The following is a 22,314-nucleotide window of genomic DNA, read 5'->3' on the forward strand; positions in this document are numbered from 1 at the left end:
AATCTTTGATGCATTAGTACATTTTAAAATGTCATTGGAAATCAGATTTCTTTTTTTTTCTTTCTTTACATCACTTGGTATGTAAATACCTTGATTAAAACCTTGTAAACCTATTCCAAGGTTCCTATAAGTTGTATAGTACAAGTGTTTTTAAAAAAAAAAATATCTTGGGGTGTTTTTTAAAATTAGATATATTTTGCCCGAGAATTTTTTTAACAAGATTGCTAAAACATCTTATTTAGACAGTTTGATGTACCAATTTATAATTGGATATTCAGCTTAAGTAGTACACAGAGTTGTGACTTTTATTTTTATTGAACTTTTTTTCCTCGTGGGTGGTGTGCATGGGTTGACACGCCTGATCAGAGGCTGACTTGTATGTGTGCAGGTTTGTCAGTGAACCGGTTGGGTAGATGTAGAAGACTGAAGTTTGCTTCTGAGGTATTTTTCAGGCTACGTGGATAAAATCTGCCTCAAATTTCTATCCTAACAAGAATGTAAAAGATCAAATCCTATGTATTCGAATTCTGACAGCTAGAGGGCGCAAATGCTTAGGCGGCGTATTTGAAATATTGCCTTGAGGCCTGGGCGTCAAAATGAGAAAACCCTTTACCAGCAAAGTAGCAAGATGCAATTAATACCCACAAAGTACTATTTTTTAAATGTTTACGGTCTTACAATTAGCTTTAAAATAATGATGGTTTTATAAATTGGTGACTACGATAATTTTGGTATAATTTTTCTTCTTCCCCCATTTAGGAAAAAAACAGTCAAATGTATTAAACATGAATATTTGCGGGGTCTGAAATTCATCTTTGGGCCAGATTTGTTACGGCACTTTAGTTTTAACCACAGGAGTCCTCTGTGACCCTCTTCTGTATAAAAGTTACCCTTATATCTTTGTTTATGGCTAGTGTCCTTGGGGGATGTTATGGAAAAGTTACTTTATATTTTATAAGGAGAACACTCAAATTATATCAGTTATGCCTCTTAGTTTAAAATTTCTTGAATATATGTGAAACTTGAACAACTAAAGACTTTTTCTTAATATATCAATATTCTCAGTTTGCCTTTTTTTGGTCTGCCGGTAAATTAAGCAGCTTATTGCAGTAGCAGCTAACTATAGCTGCAGTGTTTTCCTGGTTGTCTGTTCTAGGATTTCATAAAATGATCCAGACTAGTTCTAGCGCCATAGTAAACCTATTACTGAAGTGTCCTTCGTCTCAATCTGAAAGAGAGAAAGATTTCATGATCAGTTAGTGGAAGTTATTTCATATTAAATGGTTTTTTAAATACAAAGCTACTTATCCAAATGAAATGCACCATTTTAAAATACAATTGTCAAGCTAACACAGACTCAAGTCTATTTTATAACAAAGTCAAGTCCGTGCCATCTTGATCAGTTTAAGCCTAAGAATCGTTGCCTTTTCCGTGTTCGTTAAAAACAACAGCGGAGATTCTTTGGCATGCAAGACAGTGTTTCTTATTTCTGAATTATTTTGAGATTTATTTTGGTGATGTGTTCCTGACTGCCATTTTCTTTGCTCTAATAATCTCTCTACTAGTATTTCCCCCGTACCGTTCCCACGTGATTTTCATGTCTGCCGGCAGTGAGAGGCTAAAATGACTGGCCAATAAGCCAAAGCTGTAAACCACAGTTGAAGTAAGTCTTTCAATAAAGACTAGACTATCTGATAAGTGGCTTTTTCTTATTGTCGTTTATTACTTAATTATTCCTTCCAGGCTGCCATAAAATAAGCAATTTTGTTTTAAGTAAGTTATTAGTAAGGTATATGGAATAAACATACATTTAGGATCTATTTCTATGTTCTGTGTAAGTGTCAAAAGTCCATTAGCTTTGTTGAATCAAATTTTTTTTTAGTTAAAATTTATTTTCTGGATATGGAACAGTAGAAATTTGCATCCTTCTAAAAATGTGTGCTCTACTGAATATTAGTATAGTAAAATTTCATTAATTTAGAGTCCCCAGATAATGGAAACCATTGTTTTACCACATCTGGGTTGATCTTTGGTGGTATCTGTGAGTAAAGTTTGCACTCAACAAACAAAAAAAATAGGAAAAGAATTTATCTACAGGCACTTTTCTAGCAGGTATGCCCAAATTAAATCTTCCTGTTTGTTAAAAATCAGCATTTGGATTCCTACTTAATACATTTTACACCTTGATATTACATTTTTAGTATGCATTGGAAAGATGCAAAAATGATTTAGACTTTATAGAAGCTTTCTGTTAAGTGGTCCAAATGAGCAGGTTTACTTACATATGAATTCTGATGTGTAGTAATAAAGTGTCCTACTTACCATGTCCAAATAGGTTACTATGAATTAGATTGCCTTCTATTCTATTTTGAAACAAGGAAATTATGTGAATAATTACAACTTCAAACAAATGTGTTAATTAGTACAGGTTAATAGGAAATGTGGGCTCCAGTCTACTTAAATGGATCTACTTTGACAATTAGTACAGAGGCTAGAAACTAATTCACAAGGTACTTTGTGTAAATATCTCTTTTGGGGGCAAGAATGACTTTGGTTTTAAAATGGCCTAAATGTGAAGAAAGTTCAGTTTGTATCTAGGAAATAGAGGAGGGGTGGGAAAGTGTATATAGTTGGGAGGTTTTTTGTAATCTTGGACAAAAGAGGCAGGGCACTAATAGAAATTGACTTTTCACTATAGTTAGGATTTTATTCGAGGGAAGAGAGAGCTTACTCCACATAGCGTTCCCAGTTTGGTTTTTAAACAAGAATGTCAATGAGAGTAACGGTTGACCAAAAGGTATGTGTCAAAGAAATAATTTCCTTAATGTTCTAACTCAGTTCTAATACAGATGCTAAATTTTAACTTTTCCAAATTGTGTTTTTTTTGCAATTCACTAACCATTGTTTTCTCTGAAGTGTTCCTCTGGGAAAGTGATCCCCATATTCTAATATTTTGAAGTCAGCTTGGAAAGTCCGCCAGACAAATGCAACCAGAGTGCTGTCTGCTGGCTGTTAGAGGAGGGGCAGGCTAGCGGCACATTGGAAAGGGATTTCACGTGGTGGAGCTGTCCAGTTGGTCTTGCAGCTGGACTCAGCTCGCCTGCAGATCTCCTGTTTTGACTCTGCTTTATTCTGGTGAACTGACGGGCATTTGCAAAGAGCCTAATTTCCAGGTGATACCAGAAAATTGCATTTTTGGAGTAACCCAGGTTTTGCTATAAACAACCCGTCGATAGCATAACTTGCCCAGCTATGATTTTTTTTTTTTCTCTCTGTTCCTCCCTCTTTCTTCCTTGGGTTTTGGTATACCAAAGAAGAAAAGTCCAAAACCATCTGGACAAAATGGCATGAAGTATGTAGCCTTATGCAACTCTGTGTGTTCTGAGAGTTGATACTAACATTGTATGTGTTTTAAATTTTCATAGTTCATTTTACTGGTTAAGAGTTGTGAGTTGAATTGTTTGGTATGTGGTTAAATTATTACTTTTGCTCACAGAAGTAAAGCTAATTCATAAATCTTAGCTAAACGAAATTGAGAATGCCCATTTAAATAATCTTAGTTTGCTTCTTTTTGGAAAAGACTAAAGTTGTAAAAACGTTGTTAATTAGTTTCCTTTGGCTAGGTTATATTTTAGCCTGTGGCCCTGCTCAGCCTTGGTTATCTGCTTAATGAGGATTTGAACTGGGAAGGGGTGGTGACTAGGGTAATGAAGGGAGCAGAGGTCCTTGATCTGGAAGAGAGTTGACATGGAAACAGACGGCCCTGGGCAGGTGTAGCAAACCGTGGTGATCAGGGCTTCAGTGCTGATATTTCATGTGTTATTTAGTTTAAGACCACGTGCACATGTTACCAGGAAGGCTAGGAGACTTAGCAGGTCATTGAAAATAAAATATTACCAACACCTTTGTCTTAGTTACTGACCCTGATCATTTATTTTCAGTTTCCTTTAACGTGTGTATCTATTACTGTATCTACACGTCTGTTAGAATGTTGGGCAGACGCTGCCGTGCTAAATACTGCCTTTGAGCGTTTTCAGTAAAATGGGATTAAGATATGGTTCAAATTCCACATCTAGTTTATTATAACCAGGAATCTTTTATTTTCAAAAACGGACAACTTCATTTCCAGATTGCTTTGCTATTTTTGTATCTTTGGTTCTGTCAGTCATCCTCCACTAGAATGTAAGCTCCACGGGGGCAAGGATTTTCTTTTGGTGACTAGCTGAACCCGAGCGCCTACAGAACGGTGCTTGGCATGTGGTAGATGTGAAGTAAACGTTGAATGCCGTGACTACGATACAGGAAGTGAAGGTAAACATATTTTAGTCTCCCTGTTAAAACCAGAACACCACCGGAATCAACTGGGTGCTTGTCGGAATGCAGATTCTGAGGATCCACAGTTGTGGATGAAGGTAGTCAAATAAAGTTAATTGGTGTGGATTCCTTTTTTCCTCTTCTAACTCTTGTCCAGGGAGGACAACCCTATTGACCATGTCACACATTAAAAAGAAAAAAAAAATGGCTTTTTGGGAGTTTGCGATCTCTGTAGTTGTTACCCAATATAGCTTGTCAAGCATCTTCGGAAGGTGATTAGGATGCACCCCTCTGGTAATGCACTGGGGTGCACCAGGCTGGAACCGTAGCTGCCCCTGCAGAGCACTCTTCCAAGAACGTGAATGATACTGGGCCGCGGTGCCAGATAGTTTAGGGCGGATTACTTTTTTAGGAAGAGGGGCTACCAGCAAGGCAGGAATTGGGTTCCTGGATGGGCAGCGTCTGAGTATAACAGACAACCTGGAAATAGCCATGGGAAGTGACACAGTTGAGATTCTTAAAGTGGCAATTATATATATAGCACATAGACTAGATCTAAAGTCAGTGTGTGCTTCAGCGTATTTACTGATTAAACTGGTTAGAGCAGAAGGCAATTTCTTAGTTTAAGTGGGGATGAGAAGACAACTTATAAAAGACTTGTACAGTGTTGGAAAACAGGTCATCTGAACGGTGTTGGTCTTTGGTGTCATGGTGTCCGCCACGTGAGTGCACAGTTAAAATAGTGTCTTGTTTAAAATTTGGTTTGCCCTTCTATCTCGCGGGGTAAATATTTATTGAAGACCTTATATTCTGTATTCTTGGTTGGTTGGGTCTTAAATGTGCCCTGAATCTAGCTCTGCTGTCAAAGAGAAAGGTTTTAAATTTTCATTTCTGGAAATTACTTGCATTTACTCGCAGGTATTTATAACCTTACTCCAGCCTATTACCTCTTAAAAGCAAATGTTTTGTTTTGACATTAAATTTGCTGATGGTTTTGTTAGACTTACTAGGCTGGTGACAAAATGCAAAAACGGAAATAACAAAAGCCTGTGACTTAATAGATCTCGTCCCTACCCGCTCCCTGTTCTTCCCCTCAGTCCGACTACCGTCCTTCACCTGCACCCCTGCGGGAGCTCTTACCCCATAGACCTGAGTATGTATCTGAACATTCCACAGAAGAGTACATGTGTGTGCACAGCTCCGAACTCTCACAAAGTGAGCACAGTCACCAGGTGACAGGAGACCGGGCGACGATGTTGCCAGCACCCAGAAGAAGCCTGCCTGCCCTTCTGTCTGGTTCCACTCTTCCCCTGACAACTAGTAGCCTGATTTCTGTGACCACAGATTAGTTTGTTTTTTTCAAACTATATAAATACGGAATTAAGCAGTTTATACCCTGTTGTATCTGATTCACTCAATGAGTGGTTGCGTGCCACGGAGTTTTCAATGCTGTGTGTCGTGTGAGTGAGTGCTACAATTCATCCATTCTGCTCTCCATTAAACACTTGGCTTTCCATTTGGGATTTACATATAGTGCTGTAATGAATTTTTATAAATGTCTTGGGGAACATACATACTCATTTCTGTTGAGTATATACCTAGGGATGGAATTTGGGGTTCCACCATGTGTGTCTGATGGGTTTCAGTAGATGCTGCCCCACAGTCTCCCAAAATGGCTGCACGCAGCATATGAAAATTGCACTTACTCCCCACGCTGCCAACAGTAGATACCATCAGTCTTTTCCATTTTAACTGTATGGTATCTTTCCTGAGTTTTAACCCTTCTAGTCTTTTTGACACAGCCAGAGTGATTTTAATTTTCGATTTAATTTACTGTTAGGTAGGTAACTCTTAAGCATGATACCTAATTCAAAGGATACAAAAAGATAGATGGTAAAAACTTCCTCCCACTCCTCTCTCCTAGCCACGCCATCTAGTTCCCATCTCAGGAGGCACCAGTGTTACCAGTCTGGTATCTTTCCAGAGAGAATCATTTATGTGTCAATGTTTATTTTCCCTTTTCCCCAGAAATGATAGCATGTTGTATACACTGTTCTGCACCTTTCTTTATTCACTTAATAAATCTTAGAGGTTATTCTGTAACAGTTGCATTAATTTTTTAAAAATACCTACTAACATGTAACCTGAAAATGCCTCAGTAACTTCCCGTTGCACTTAGCATGAAATCCCAAGTGCTTCACAGGCTTTCCAGCTCTGCAGGACCAGGTGCCTACCTACCCATCCAGCCTCCCCACACACACCCCCTCCCCGCCCTCCTCCTCTCTGTTAGCAAGCTCCAGTCACCCTAGCTTTCCCTTCCTTTATTCACTGAGCTCTGGCACCTCAAGGCCCTTGCATATGCCTCCTTGACCTAGAAGGTGCTTCTACCACTGCCTATCTGGCTGTTTACATCGGCCTGTCATTGTTCTCAGAAGTCTGACTGAGCCTCAGCCCTACACATAATTTAAGGGTCCTCCAGTTATACTTTCATTATCCCTGTATTTTTTTCTTTATGATCCTCGAGACTCCAGACATGTATTTATGTGATTATTTGATTAAAGATATCCTAGATTATAAATTCCACAGGGGTAGGGATTTTGTCTCGTCTACCACTCATGGTGTCTATGTGTTTAATAGTTGTTGAATGAATAAATGGTTTTGTGTAGGTAAATTTGCAAACGAATACAAAGGGCTTAAAGGCAAGTAATCAAGTAGCACTGGGATGGAAGGGAAATCGATGCTTGTGTGCAAATTTGGAGTAGCAGTCTGATGGTTAGAATAAAGGAAGCCGTATAGGCCATTCTGTTTTCCAAGACAGAGTTCCTGTGCCTCCCGCCATGCTGCTTGGGTATCTCCGAAAGTCTAGGGGGCCACGGAGAGCCTCCTCCGGCAGCCTGGGTGGCTCCTGCTGGTGATGGAAGCGCCAGTGCTGAGCTGTTCTGGGCAACGGGCAAGTCCGCTTCTTCCTGAGCTCCCACTGGTGTCCCTGAAGGTGCTCGTGGCCGTGGTTGGGAAGGAGATCTCCGAGGGCAGCCCCTGTGGGGGCAACATCTTCCCTCCCGCCCCCTCCTCCCCTGCTCTGGCACTGCCAGCTGTTCCTGTGTTCACTGTTGAACGGGCCCTTCCTCATCTTCCCGGTGGACTAGAATAAGGCAGGGTGTTCGAAAGAAAGAAAAAGTTGAAATCTAAAATTAAGAAAAAGATTTTGAAGTTAAAAATTTTTAAAGTTCTGGGAACAATGATTCAGTCAATGAGACACATTTTTAAATATTTAAAACGTTTTGGACAACTGTTTCCAAGTTTTTTCAACATTCAATAACTTAAACCAAAAAATCTACCATGGATGTAAAAAAGTATATGTGTGTGTGTATTTTATTTTAAAGGGAAAACCCCCCCGAACTAACAGGTGTTGGTGAGGCTGTGGAGAAATTAGAAGCGAGTGCGCTGTTGGAGGGGATGTAGCAACGGTGCAGCTACTGAGGAACATAGCCTGGAACGTTGTCAAAACATTAAACAGAGAGTTACCGTAAGATCCAGCAATTCTATGTCTGGGTATACGTCCAAAAGAAAGCGGATTTTCGAAGAGATAGTCGTACACCTATGTTTATAGCAGCACTGTTCACAATAGCCAAGACTGAGAAGCTACTCGATGGTCCATCGGTGGATGAATGGAGAGAGAATGTATATCCACACAGTGGGAGCACTCGGCCTCGAATGGCAGGGACTTCCGACACGCGCTACAACCTGGACGAATCTTGAAGACGGCAGCAGGTGAAATGAGCCAGTCACACAAAGACAAACCCTGAACGATACCACTTAACATGAGGTTTCTGAGTAGTCAAATTCAGAGAAACAGATAATAGAATGGTGTTGCCAGGGCCTGAAGGGAAAGGGGAAGAGGGAATTGTTTCTGGGGTGTAGGCTCTGATTTGCAGGACGAAAATGCTCTGCAGATCTGTTTCACAGCCATGGGAATGCATACAGTTAGGCTGGACTGTACACTTGAGAACGGCCATGATGGTAAATTTTATGTTGCGTATTTTCACCCCAGTAAAAGTATATGATTTTTAAATTTTATAGATCACATTTAAAAGAAATAAGGAGAACCACTCCCGCCTGGGGCCTAGATACTTATCTACCTTTCACTTTCCTCCACTGCTCCCCAAATCTGGGTCTCCATGCAAATTTACTCAACTTTCCTTTTGGTAGGGGACTGTTCGTAGATACTTTTCCTCTTGGAAACACTACTCTTGCACATGTTTGCCTTATTAAGTGTCCATTTGGTAGGACAGAATTTAGGTATTTGACATTAGGAGCGTTAAGATCTCAGCTAGTCACCAGCTTATTCGTGGATTTCCTCTTGACTTAAATTGCTTTACAGTGGTTTTAATCTACCGGCATTTTAAATCTAATGACACAAAGACATTAGACCTGAAGAAAGAAGGTGGATCCAGTACCAGGAAGTTCTAAATGCCTCCAAAACGTAGCAGATAACAGTCTTTATTCCTCAACTGCTCTGTATCCGTTTAGCCCATAAAGTCACGAATGGTATGTTTGCACTTGGAGAATTTACTGCTGTTTATGTTAAGGGTGAAAAAACTCTCTGGTGACCATGACTAAAAAAGGCTGAGGACAGTGGTGGCTGAGAACAGACTTGGCCTCCGCTGGAAAAGATTGTTCGAGGTTGTAAATGGTCCCTGGCAACAAATTTTACCTGTATCTATAAATCCCTTCAAAATATGGACTAGATCCAAAATGGCACTTTATAGCCTATTACGTAAATGTGTGGGATTTACAGTTATTAAAGAAAGTGTTTTGGTATTTATGACTGGAAGCATATAAAACGAAGTACTGTTAATGGGTTCTCTTGTCTTTTATCAATAGAGATCATCTAATGATACTAACAACCAGAAATTTGTGGTATTTGCCTCCCTGTACAGGTAACTCCTTCTTATGGAAAGATCTTTGGACGTTTTAAGCTTTGGGTCTGATGATTGCCAGATCTCTGTGTGGAACTAATGCCTACTCTTGAGAGACATAAGCTGTACAGATTGTCTCTAAAATGCATTTAGCTGTGGGTTGCCTGGCTGGCTCAGTTGGAAGAGCATGGAACGCTTGATCTCAGGGTCATGAGTTTGAGCCCCACTTTGGGTGTAGAGATTGCTGAAAAAAATAAACTTTAAAAAATGCATTTAGCGGCTATGCCAACAATCCTCACTGCTTTTCAGCTTGCTTACATGCTAATTTAAATATGTGCACATGCATACATACATGTGCACATGCGTGTTCATATGTGCACACACACCTATATATGTGTGTGTATATACACGCATGGATTTTTCCACCCCAAGTATATTAATCTGAGTTATGGCTTTATTATTTCAGGTTTTTTTTCCCTTCAGGGTGCAAAAATTCACATGTAATGTTCTGTAACACTGATAAAAATATCAAACTTTTGAGCCTGAGAACATGGTCAACATTTCTTGAGAACTTGGTCAACGTGTATCTAGGAAGTAGTGATTCAGGAAAGTTTCCATCTGGCTAAAATTTAAGTAAGAATGACATGATTTGCAGTCCCTGTGTTTTTGTCAGATGATTTTCTAATATGTTTACTACTTTTTTTGACATATTTTCTACAACCACATGTAAAGCAGTGATCAAATAGCTTTTTGGTAAAATTTGATGTCTGGGCAAAAGGTACTTGGAAATCATAAATGGGAACAGTTTAACAAGTGATCTATCTTTTGAAGATTGCTTTCTAACTGTATCTTGGTTGGGTTTTATGATTTTTAAAAGCATTTTAAAACATTTTAGAGATTAATTTATAAACATTAGATGAATAACCAGAAGACTGAATAAAAATCATTAAAACTTTTGCATTTTTTAATATCAGGCTTGGGTTAAAAGTGATTTTAAAAAATTTTTAAATTAAATTCTGTCTTATGGGGCTGATAAGTTCACAAAGTGTCCATTGCTTTTATTAAGTAGTAAGGAACATTTGTGGGTATATTATATGATGGCCATAAAATTTAGTAATGTAACTTTTTGCTTTTGTAAAGTGAATCTCTTTTCGCCATGCCGGATTTTATATATCCAAGATGTGAAATATGTGTTTGTCTTTAAAAGGAGTCAGCTGGAATTCTCTTCCCAAATGCTGATTCTTTTGAAGGCACCTCGGGGTTTGGTTTATAAGGCACGCCGGTCAGCTGGCCCAGCGATTCTACGGCTGCGTCTTCTGTCCCTGCTGTCGCTCCTCACTGCCATCTCATGCACCTCAGTCCACGGATTTTCATCAATAGCTTTTGGCGGTTTCCCAAAACCACAAGATAGGTCCACAAGATAGTGTTCACTATTAGAAATAGCTGGGAGAATAGGACATCCCAAAAGAGAAGTGTTTGAAAACGTCTCAGCAGTGGCGGCTACCCAGTGGCCTCTGTAGAGTGTCTGTGATCACCCTGAATGGGGCGACACTTTGTGGGAGATGTGTGTTGGCAACGCGATTGTTCAGGAACCCCAGAATAGTATTATGTTAATGGTCACGCCTTACATGCATATGCGTAGGTCTGCACGCACGCACTTTTCGTTGTTTCTGTTGTTTGCTTTTCAGAAGACGTTGTTGAATCTAGATTTGAAGGGAGATCCAGGTTAAGAATCTTGGATTCTGTAACATTTAAAAAATAACACCAGGGTACAGTGTTACAAAGTAGACACCTGCAACAGGGATTTTTTTTAAATCATTTTTTTCCTGGGCGGGAGGCAGTCGTGCAAAGAGCACCAGGAGCCAAGAGACCAGAATTCTAGCCCTCCTCTTTCATCTGTACCTGTGACATCGAGCAGTTCTCCAGACCTCTTGGGCACAGTTTCTACGTCTATAAACTCCCCTATCACCGTGTTAGTGACCATTGAATGAAAATAAGTGTGAATGTGCTTTTTCATCCAGGAAGAGCCGCGATTTTACTTGCCGCCCTTAGAGGCAGGCTGGAATCGAGCCCCCTATAAGGGCTTGCTAAATGAGAAGAGTATTTCAAACAGCATTTAGAATGGTGTCCAGCACTTGCTAAGTGCCCCCATTTTTGGTGCAGCGTATCTTCCAGTAGCTTTCCAAGGAGTCCATGACAGTTTGAGCTCTGAACCTTTGTATGGGACCTGTTTTTGATCTTTGTAAATTAAAAAAATAAACAATTTTGTTGAGAAATAATGTGTATATCATACAGTTCACCTATTTGAACACACAATTAAATGATTTTTTGTATATTTACAGAGTTGTGCAGCCATCACCATAATCTGATTTTAGGACTTTTTCATCATCCCCCCAAAGCAAGCTTGTACTTAACAGTCCCTGCCCACTCTCTTCTTGCTTTGGGTTTAGGTAACCACTAATCTACTTTCTGTCTCTACCAATTTGCCTATTTTGGACTTGATATAAATGGGATTATATGATGTAGCTATTCCGTGATGGTTCTTAAACCCAGTGCAATGTTTTTTTAGGTTCACCTGTGTTGTTGCATGCCTTAGGACTGCATTCCTTTTATTGCTAAATAATATTTTATTGTAAGGATACAGCATATTTGTTTATCCATTTGTCTATTGATGTGCATTTGGGTTGTTTCCACTTCGGGGCTCTTATCAGTCATGTTGCTATGAGGGCGCCTGGCGGCTCAGTCGGTTGAGCATCTGCCTTCAGCTCAGGTCATGATCCCAGGGTCCTAGGATCAGGCTGCACATTGAGCTCCCTGCTCAGTGGGGAGCCTACTTCTCTCTCTCCTTCGGCCCCTCCCCCTTCTCATACTCCCTCTCTCAAATAAATAAAATTAAAAAAAATACTGTTGCTATGAACATTTGTGTACAAGTTTTAGTGTGGACTTTTGTTTTCATTTCTCTTGAGGAGATACGGAAGAAGCAGAATTTCTGAGTTAACGGTTTCTGCAGTCCCATCTGCTTTCGGATTGGTTGAAATCTCTCTTCCATTATTGCCTCCTTCCCCCATACACCTTGTCCAGGTGGGTTTATACCTTACTATAAAGATATACCTTGCATTTAGCAGCTTCTCTGTCATCCTCCTGGGGATTTGAGAGAGAGGAGAGAAGGGTTCTCCTGGGTCATCCACACATTTCGTTGAGTACTTATTGTGTGACAGGCCCTCCCCCAGGTGCTGGGACTCCAGGGAGAATGGAAGGTAGGGGGAGTGTAGGGACCGTGTGGAGAAACAGCAGACAGAACAAGTACAATGCAGTATGCCAGAAGGTGCTACGTGCTTTGTGGAACCCCATGGCAAGGATGGAGGAAAGGGGGTTGGAAGTACGGGAGGTGGGGTTGCCATTTTCAACACCAATGAGGTAACATCTGGATAAAGACCTGAAGCAACTGAGGGAGTGCACCATGCACACAGCCAGGGCGGGGTGTTTCAGACGGAACAGCCGGTGCAAAGGTCACGAGGTGGGAGCATGTGGAGGCGTTTGAGGGATGAGGAGGTTAGGTGGGAGCAGATGAGTTGGGGGGCAGAGGGCAGACATAGAAAGGAGGTCAGAGAGGATATCAGATAAAGGGTTAGTATCCAGAATCTATAAAGAACTTATCAAACTCAACACCCAAACAACAAATAATCCAATCAAGAAATGGGCAGAAGACACGAACAGACATTTCTGCAAAGAAGCATCCAAATGGCCAACAGACACATGAAAAAGTGCTCAATGTCACTCGGCATCAGGGAAATACAAATCAAAACCACAATGAGATACCACCTCACACCGGTCAGAATGGCTAAAAATTAACAAGTCAGGACACGACATATGTTGGCAAGGATACTGAGAAAGGGGAACCCTCTTACACTGTTGGTGGGAATGCAAGCTGGTGCGGCCACCCTGGAAAACAGTATGGAGGTCCCTCAAAAAGTTGAAAATAGAGCTACCCTATGACCCAGCAATTTGCACTACTGGGTATTTACCCCAAAGATACAAATGTAGTGATCCGAAGGGGCACCTGCATCCCAGTGTCGACAGCAGCAATGTTCACAATAGCCAGACCATGGAAAGAGCCCGGAAAGAGTCCATCGACAGATGAATGCATAAAGAAGATGTGGTATATGTACACAATGGAATACTATTCAGCCATCAAAAAAATGAAATCTTGCCATTTGCGACGATGTGGATGGAACTAGAGGGTATTATACGAAGCAAAGTAAGTCAATCAGAGAAAGACAATTATCACATGATCTCACTGATATGCAGAATTTAAGAAACAAGTCAGAGGATCATAGGGGAAGAGAGGAAAAAATGAAACAAGACAAAACCAGAGAGGGAGACAAAGCATAAGGAAACAAACTAAGGGTTGCTGGAGGGGAGGGGGGTGGGGGGATGGGGTAACTGGATGATGGACATTGGGGAGGGTAGGTGTTGTGGTGAGCACTGGGTGTTATGTAACACTGATGAATCACAGACCTGTACCCCTGAAACAAATAATACATATGTTAAATTAATTGAATTTAAATTAAAAAAAAAACAAACAAGAAAGGTGGTCAGAGGAAAATGGAGTTCTTGGTCACATGGGTCCTTGTCAGTCTTTATAAGGTTCTTGGGCTTCCTCTTGGGGCAATAGGGGGGCCCCAGTGCAGTCTGAGCAGAGGGTTGATATGGTGAGACTTCCCTTGTTTCAATGATCCCTCCAGGTGCTGGGTTTATAACAGACCGCAGCGAGGCAGAGGCAGGGAAACCTGCAGGGAGCTGCTGCTCTGGGCCAGGCAGTGGGTGGTGCCTTGGACAAGGTGGACATGGTGAAGGCATAGACTTCTGGGTTAGTCTGGAAGGTTGAACCTACAGGATGACTTGATGGATGAGATGTGAGGTGTGAGAAAAACGATGATCAGAAATGACTCCCAGATAATTGGTCTGAGCCACTGGAAGGGTAGGTTGCCCTTCATTGAGATGAGAAGGCTGTAGGTGGGGCAGGCGTGGGCCAGAAGACGAGGATCCGTTCTGGGCCCACTCAGTTGGAGAGGTCTCATGAGGCATCCAGGAAAGGATGCCAAACAGGCAAGTCCAGGCTGGAGAGAGAAGTGTGGGAGTTCCGTGGTATAAAGATGGGATTTCATATGGACTTGGGTGACTGTGACGTGTCATGAAGGTTCATCAGTTGTAACAAACGTACCACTCTGGCGGGGGAGGTGGATATGGGGGGGGGCTGTGCGTGTTGGGGGGCAAGAGGCATATGGGAACTCTTCTGTACGTTGTGTTCAATTTTGCTGTAAACCTAAAACTGCTCTTAAAAAAAGTCTATTTTTTAAAAATGGTATTAAAAGCCATGAGACTTGATGAGATGGTCCGGGGAGTAAGCGTGCAAGAAAGAATCCAAAGACTAAGTGTGCAGTGCCCAGTTTTACGAAGAAGGGGTGGCGGTGTTGGGAACGGCAAATGCGACAGAAGGAAAACCAGGAGAGTCATTCAAGAGGGGGGAGGAAAGAAGGGGCTCAAATCTCTTAGGAGACCTAGCAACACATCCTCTCCGAAGCTCTCTGGGCCTCAGTTTCCTTTTTTTTTTTTTTTTTTAAGATTTTTATTTATTAGAGAGAGAGAGCACACAAGAAGGGGATCGCAGGCAGAGGGAGAAGCAACCTCCCCACTGAGCAGGGAGCCCAATGTGGGGCTCGATCCCGGGACCCTGACCCGAAGGCAGACGCTTAACCAACTGAGCCACCCAGGCGCCCCAGGCCTCAGTTTCCTGATTTGCAGGGTAATACACTGACCTCTGGCTGTCATATGCCATGAATGTGTGACTTGAAATGCAAGGGAGATCAAAGATGGGAAAGGCCATTGGTGTCTGCTTGCTCCCTCCATGGGAAATACAGAGTTTAAAGACAGCAAAACTCATGTTGTAAAAATGTGGGTTTAAATATTGATAGATTAAGCCCTGTAGAGATTTTAACCAGTTTCCAACTGCCGATTTCCCCCCCTGATTTAAGAGCACATACACCACAGAAATTTTGCAAAACTAGAAAATGTAATAATGAAAGTTAAAACCACCCCTTAGCCCGTCTAGAGATAAATGCTAGTAACATTTTGGTATAGTTTTCTGCAAGTTGTCTCTACATAAATTGACCATATTTCCTCTCCTTCCCCACTGAAAAATTTCTCTATATTTGTATCCTGATTTTTTTCAATGAAAAAAAAAACAGTTCTTATAACTGTTAAATATCCCATCATAGGAAGATACTGTCAGTCACTGCATTAATGAGTGTTTATAACACTATCAACAGCACGGATGAAAGAGGAGTTAGGAGGTTCAAGGGTACACAGACATCTTTGCCCCTCTTCGTCTTTCTTCGGCATAAATTACTAGTTGTGGAAGCAGTCACTGGTCCTATGGGTCTAAACATTTTGAAAGCTTTTATACATGCTGCCAAATATGTGTCTTCACTTATCTGCCTCTCTTGCCTTCCAGAGAGGTTGTAACAATTTACTCTCCTCCTTTCTCTGTGCCTGTTAATTGCATCACTGTTACGAACCCTGCGCATTCCTCATATTTTCTTTTAAAAATGCTACTTCTCACTGCACATAGGCTAAAGTCTATTAAAGCAACACTGGAAGGGGGAGCAAGAGTAATTCAGATTCCAGTAAATTTTTGTGTGCCGACATGTGCTGGGCACCGTGCCAGATGGCTTTCTTGTTTATTGCTGGTGAACACCACACCCTTAGAATGTAGGTGGCATCCTCTCCTTGTCCAATCCTGTGAGGCTGTGTTTGAAGACACTTGGCTGGGCTGCTATATGCCCAGGACTGGTACCCAGGTGTCTTGACTCCAAGTCAGGCACTTTTTATCTTACTGTATAACTCCCCTGCCTCAACTGGCCTAGAATATTCTTTATGAGACTCTAAAATACTATATAATAAAATATAAGAAATTCTATAATATATTCACAGCTTACTAATTTTTAAAAGTTTCTGAGTAGAACAAAGAATAGTGAACTTTGAGGTCAATGATCGCTCTGCCATCTTAGGGTCTTTCTCCTTGCCTGGCTGAATGAAGATTGTTCAACCAAAGATGAGACCAACAGGGGTAGGAAGAGGCCAAGCTGCCTGTCCTCTTTCCATCCAGATTGGTTATCATCGCTTGAGAAAACTTGAGATGAGCTACAGAAAGTGAGTGATGCTATCTGGATGGTGGGCACTGTCAGCCCACACGCAAACCACAGGCAGAACTTCACCGTGTGTGTGTGTGTGTGTGTGTGTGTGTGTGTGTGTGTGTGTACTTTTGGCAAGCTTTAGGGACCATGAAGCTCTATACTTGTATATTTGGTCTTTTATACAGTGCCTGTTGAAAACTGGCTTTTGGATCATTAGACACTTAAAACAGATATTTAAAGCAACTTCACCAAGTCAGTCTCTTAATGTCCCAAATCAGAAATTTTAAACTGTGTATAATAAACCTTGACCATGGTCTTTATTTTTGAACTCACCATCTGATACGCTAACAGGACAGTGAAAGTGGTTTGAAGCTGGGCTACTTCCCCTTATGTCAGAAAGGCCTGGCCTCCTTCTTAGCTCAGGAGGCATTCATGGGTATGTCTTAGGCCATCCCAGGGCATTTCAGGACACTGTGGTGCTGGACCTGGCAACCGGCATATTTAGCCATGCCTGATGCTTACCCACCTTGACAGTCTCCTTGTTTCCTGTGTTAGGATTACCTGTCGTTTTATGTGTAATTTGGTCTCCAGAGCGGTTTTCTGGGGGAGATGCGCTGCACAGATACCCTTGGCATTGCTTTGAGAATGTAGCGACCTCATTCGGATCCAGGACTCTGCCCCAGTTTCAAAGTCCTGCTCTTACAAGGGGGGACGCTGCTGCCTGTCGTTGCGGTATGTTACAAGGGTGTGGAAGCAGGTGGGGAGCCCACCCCCAGAGGAGCCCAAGGACAGGAGGAGGCGTTTTTAAATTCAGCTTTTCTGCTAGGTTCTAAGCTTTTTCCTGGCCCCCCTAGTGACCATCCTCCAGCGCAGCTCGAAACGAAACGCCAGTGATCTTCACGATCTTCAGGCACCAGGAAAACCTCTCCTGGCCGCAAGGGCGAGGGGGTGCTCAGAAATACTCAGAGAAAAGCGGCTTTGAGAGGGCGAGGGTAGGGCCCGGATGAGAAGCAACCATAGAAGGCCAGAGATGGGGTAGAATTGGGACCGAGGGGGTGGGTAGAAGGAGGGAGGAAAAATGAGCAGAACGGGCAGCTCAGAATAGAAGATATAAAAGAAAGTGCCAGCTAGTGAAAACACTGCAAAAGGATGGGTGGCAGGGCCCGACGACGGGGGAGCGGTTTAGAAAATAGCAATTAGCACAGCTAAAAATAAAGACCAATTTGGAGACAAAGCCAGATACACAAGGAGAAAAATAAGACTCGCCAGAAAGACAATTCTTCGCAAACCGAACGCTCAAGAAAATGAGGCTAATGACACCCCCTTGGGGACTGTTTTGCACAGAAACGAGACAATAGATGGAGGGGGGCGCGCCGCACTGAGCAGGTGACTGGTGGCGGGAGAGGAGAAATCGGAGCCTGAGCGCAATGTGGACCTAAGTGACTCTGAGCGCTGAGCGAGAGGCCCTGCCGGAAACTGCACCACGTGTCCCCAAAGTTAGAGAAGTATCCCCAAGCAGTCGCTGTGCGGGGCAGAGGCATCTCTCGGCGCTGGAACGCGAACGGCTCTTGCAGAATTCCACGGAGGCCCGCCCCTGGAGCCTCCAGGCTACGGGGAGAAGGCGCCCAAGTCCCCCCCTCCCCCCCACCGCCGCCCGCGCGCGGCCGGGACCCTGGCGACGCCCCACCGGCTTTCGCGGCCGTGGGAGGGCTGGGCAGCCAGAGTGGCCGGGCGGGCAGGCGCGGGCCCGCGGGGATCCTGGATCTCGGGGGCGAGGAGGCGAAGGCCGTGGGCCGCACCCGGTTTTGCAGAACCTCGAGGTCTCAGCTTCCGGGTCCGTGTAGCAGGAGGGGATCCCCGCCTGCCGCCTCGCGAAGGGGCACGGAGCCACGGAGCGCGATGCGCCCGCGGCGCCGTGCCCGTTTCTCGAGGCTGCAGGAAGAGGGCGGGAGACCGGGATGGTCACAGTCTCGAAGCGGGTGGGGCGGGGCCCGGGGCGGCTGCTTGGGCAGCTCCGAAGGCGGGAGGGCGGGCGGCCGAGTGCGCGCGGGTGCCCGGGCAGGGTTCCTAAGCCACGGGTGGCGCGTGCTCCCTCCAGGCCAGCGCACCCCATCCCCGGAGCGGGGCCGGGCCTCGGCGTTTGGTCACCCGGGGCCACCCTGTCCCGCCTGGGGCCCCGACGCTGGACTATTGGGCCCCCGCCGGGGAGGGTAGGGCGCACCGAGCGCGCCACGCGGCGCGGGGCGGTGGGGAGGGCGGCCGGGCGGGGGCGGGCGCGCCGGGGCGGTGCTGAGCGGGCTCCTCCTCCTCCTCGGCCTCCTCCTCCTCTGCGTCCTCCGGCTCAGCTGCCGCGCCGCCCGGCTGCTCCTCCTTCCTCCCCGGGCTACCGCGGCGATGTTTAACCGCGCCGTGAGCCGGCTCAGCAGGAAGCGGCCGCCGTCAGGTAAGCGGCTCCCGGGCCCGCGGGCTGGGGATCCGTGCTCCCGGAGGAGCCGCCTCGGCGGATGCTGCCCACCCAGGGTCCCGGGCATCCTTCCCTCCCTCCCGTGCTCGGGCGCGGCTTGGCGATGCCACCCGACGAGGGTCCCCGCGGACGGCGCCACTTCTCCTTGCTCCGTGCAACGTCCCTGCGGTCGCAGTCGCAGCGGGAGCGCAGAGCCCCGAGCGCGCTGCGGGGAGGAAGTTTGGACAAAAGGGGGAACAACGGCAGTTTTCTTTTTAGTGACGATCTGGGAGAAGACAGGAGATCCCATACACCCTCAAACTTTGGAGGGAGTGTGGGCTCTAGATCCGAAAGCCGAAAGTCGCGCGGGTTCCTTCCCTTCTGGAGTTCTCTGCCTCTCTCCGCCGCGGGCGTTGGTGCAAATGATGCCCGCGCAGCGCCGCGAGGAGGCAGGGAGGGACCCCCGGCATCGGAGTGGCAGCGGGGCCCGGGCTGCTCGGCGGCACCCTCAGTTCTGCACCGCGGAGCCGAACGTGGGGCCGCGGAGGACGGTGAACCCCAGGGTGGAGAAGGCACATCTGTAGTTCGCGCCGGGGGAGCGCTGGCGTTCCCGTGGGCTCGGCTTGGCTGTCACGATGGACCAGCCGGAGCCACAATTTGGAGCAATTTGATAGGACAGAGAATCCGAGGTGAAGATGAGACCACGCCTTTCATGCCAACCGTCTTACCCCTTTCCTTCGCAGTTATGGCTTTGCTCCTCTGAGCTCTGAATGTGGGCCCAGGTCTCTGTTCACCCAGTTATGTGTTCTCCCTCCACCCTTACGGGCGACCCTGTGAGTATGTACTGTTAAGGCTACTTTCCAGAAGAGGGAACTGAAGCCAGGAGCTGTTAGGTAACCCCGCCCCTCCCCAGCCAAGTCACACTTAGGGGGTGATGGAGAATCTTTGAAACCCAGGTTGGCGGGACTGTGGAGTTCAGAGGCTTTTCTGCTGCCTCCCACTCCACGAGTCACTTCTTCCTCGTGCTAAGAGTCTGGACATGTTGGTCCGTGTCCTGTTTTCACTGAATATCATATTTTATGAGGGACATTGCAGTTAAGAGGATGGACTGGAACCAGACCACGGGGACCAAATCCCACCTCCACTGCTGTGAACACTTTGTGTCTGTGCCAATGAGGATCCGCAAAATGGGAATAAAACAGCTGTCCCTCTTTGAGCCCTTGAATGGAGCTGGTTTCCCCATCCATCAGCTTATGCAAATCATGGCATTTAACATTCAGGACACCCCTGATAAAGTAGGACTTCCTAGGGTTATTGTAGAGAGCTTATATTTGTGTCAGTGGGTTTGTACATCTTGCTGTGTTGTCTGTGGGTCAAAGGATTCCTTTGTGGGTGTCCCTTTCAGCCATTCCCTGTTGGTGGCTATTCACAGGCCTGTGGAGCAGTAGTCCGAGCCTGGACTCGAGTTCAACTCCTGGTTCCCAACCTGACTCTATCATTCAGTGACCTTGGGCAGGTTACTTGACCTCTGAGCCAATTGCTAAATTATCGGGGAATTTGAGAACGGGTTGCTAAATCACAGATAGCTTGATATTGGCTGTTGATGGGTATTTTTACCATGGAAATGGGCAAATGCTAAAGACTTTTTTTTTTTCGAAGAGAGCTGGTTTATTGGCACACCTCTGTGTCTGTTTTCCCATCTGTAAAGTGGGTTTCATAGTCCCGGGATTAAACACACCAGAACATACGAAGCCGCTGTGCAATGTAGACACATAGAAGTGAGTAATAAAGGTTAGTTTCCCCCTTTCATGTTATAAACAGAGCTGCTCTGAACATCTCTGCCTGGTTATTCATTGCTTTGCAACATTTTGGGGCGTCCCTGATTTGGGGGGTGTTATATGGGTGAGGGTTGTACCCCAGAAAGACTGGGGCAACTTAGGGACACCAGTGGAGTGTATCTCTTTTGGGGCAGCCACTTTTCAGTCTTACGACATGGGATTAGGTGACAGATAGATCGGTAGCTAAGCGTCATGGATTGGTATCGGGTGCCTGGCCTCCAAGAGCCCAACCGCCTTGGGATTTTTAGCTTTAAAGTGGGCCCCACTGATAGGAAAGGGCAAATGAGGCCCCGCCATTTGGGCATCACCATCCAGCAGTGAGAAAAGAAGGAGTCAAGTGAGAAAGAGAATGTGGGCCCTGAGGCTGAGGTCCTGGGAAGCCCGCCAAGCAATCCATGGGACCCTGGACGACATTTTTATTTGGTAACTTTGAATTATTTTTCCTAAACTGGCTCACCAAATTGTATAAGCTTCCAGCCCCACGAGAGCTGGATCCAGCCTTGCAGACCCCTGATGTGGACCTGGCTGCAGTCCTGCCTCCCAGAACCTTCTACTGTATAGACTTTTCCTGCTTTTCAGCAAAACCTCATTGGAGACCATGTCTTTTATTTTTTTTTTAAGATTTTATTTATTTATTCGACAGAGATGGAGACAGCCAGCGAGAGAGGGAACACAAGCAGGGGGAGTGGGAGAGGAAGAAGCAGGCTCATAGCAGAGGAGCCTGATGTGGGGCTCGATCCCACAACGCCGGGATCACGCCCTGAGCCGAAGGCAGACGCTTAACCGCTGTGCCACCCAGGTGCCCCTGGAGACTATGTCTTTAAGCTCAGAGTTTGGAGTTCCTAACCCCTAATTCCAAGGTTCAAAGTGCTATTCCCTTGTTTTCCTTTCGGAGAGTTCTCAAAAGCGTGTTCATGAACGCACCCGGGTTGCAAAGTGGTGGATAAAACGCAGCTTCCAGGCCACACCCTGGACCCACTGATTCAGTCTTGGGGACCCGAGGTGGCAGCGAGAGTAAGCTGCATTTTCAACAAGTGCCTAGTTGGTTCTTACGCCACTGAAGTCTGTCTGTCCACCCCTCGCCCCCACCACGACTCACGCTGTTGATGGTTACTGGGGCGCTGCCCTGGAAAGCAAAGCCAAAGCCAGTCTTCCCTCTGCAGGCAGATTGAGGGGCGACCCATGGAGGGAATCCCCACCCTCCCAGGCAGGCCTTGGCTCTCCCCCGGGGGCCTGTTGTACATTATCCCATTAAACCCTTGGGACCGGTTTCGGATTTATTGCTGGGCTTAAGTTTTTATTTAAAGATGACAGTCAACATAGCAACTTAATGTCTTTGTTTTAACAACCCAGCAGCGGGGCAGTCTTGGCCTCTGGGGAAACTTTCCCTGCGGAACTTCACGGGCGGCCTGTGGGTTCAGGGAGAGCAGCTCAGGGACAGAGAGGCCGGGCTGGGCCAAGGGGTGTTGTTCTAAACCAGCGTGGCCAGCCCACGAGCTGGCTGAGTCCGTGGTGTCAGCTCTGAATGCCGCCAGCTCTGAATGCCACCAAGGGCAGCCCGTAGACTGGTGGGGGTCAGGCGCTGCTGGGGGGGGTCAGGCGCT

General features: G+C 45.3%; 1 protein-coding gene across 3 annotated transcripts in view; it reads left to right on the forward strand.

The window, feature by feature from the left end:
* Positions 1-17,939: 17,939 nt before the first annotated feature.
* RGS10 (regulator of G protein signaling 10) overlaps positions 17,940-22,314 on the forward strand; it is a 38,888-nt gene continuing 34,513 nt past the window's right edge. The window contains exons 1-2 of one of the 3 annotated variants that reach the window (XM_040624325.1): positions 17,940-18,263; positions 18,775-18,872. In XM_040624325.1, coding sequence (XP_040480259.1) covers positions 18,824-18,872 — 49 coding nt within the window. In that variant the 5' untranslated portion in view covers positions 17,940-18,263; positions 18,775-18,823. Of the gene's footprint in view, positions 18,264-18,461; positions 18,640-18,774; positions 18,873-22,314 lie in introns of those variants that run through there. The other 2 variants (XM_040624326.1, XM_040624324.1) reach the window with 2 other exon arrangements.

This window comes from Ursus maritimus, unplaced genomic scaffold (assembly GCF_017311325.1).
Source record: "Ursus maritimus isolate PB19 unplaced genomic scaffold, ASM1731132v1 scaffold_7, whole genome shotgun sequence".
Lineage (NCBI taxonomy): Eukaryota > Metazoa > Chordata > Mammalia > Carnivora > Ursidae > Ursus > Ursus maritimus.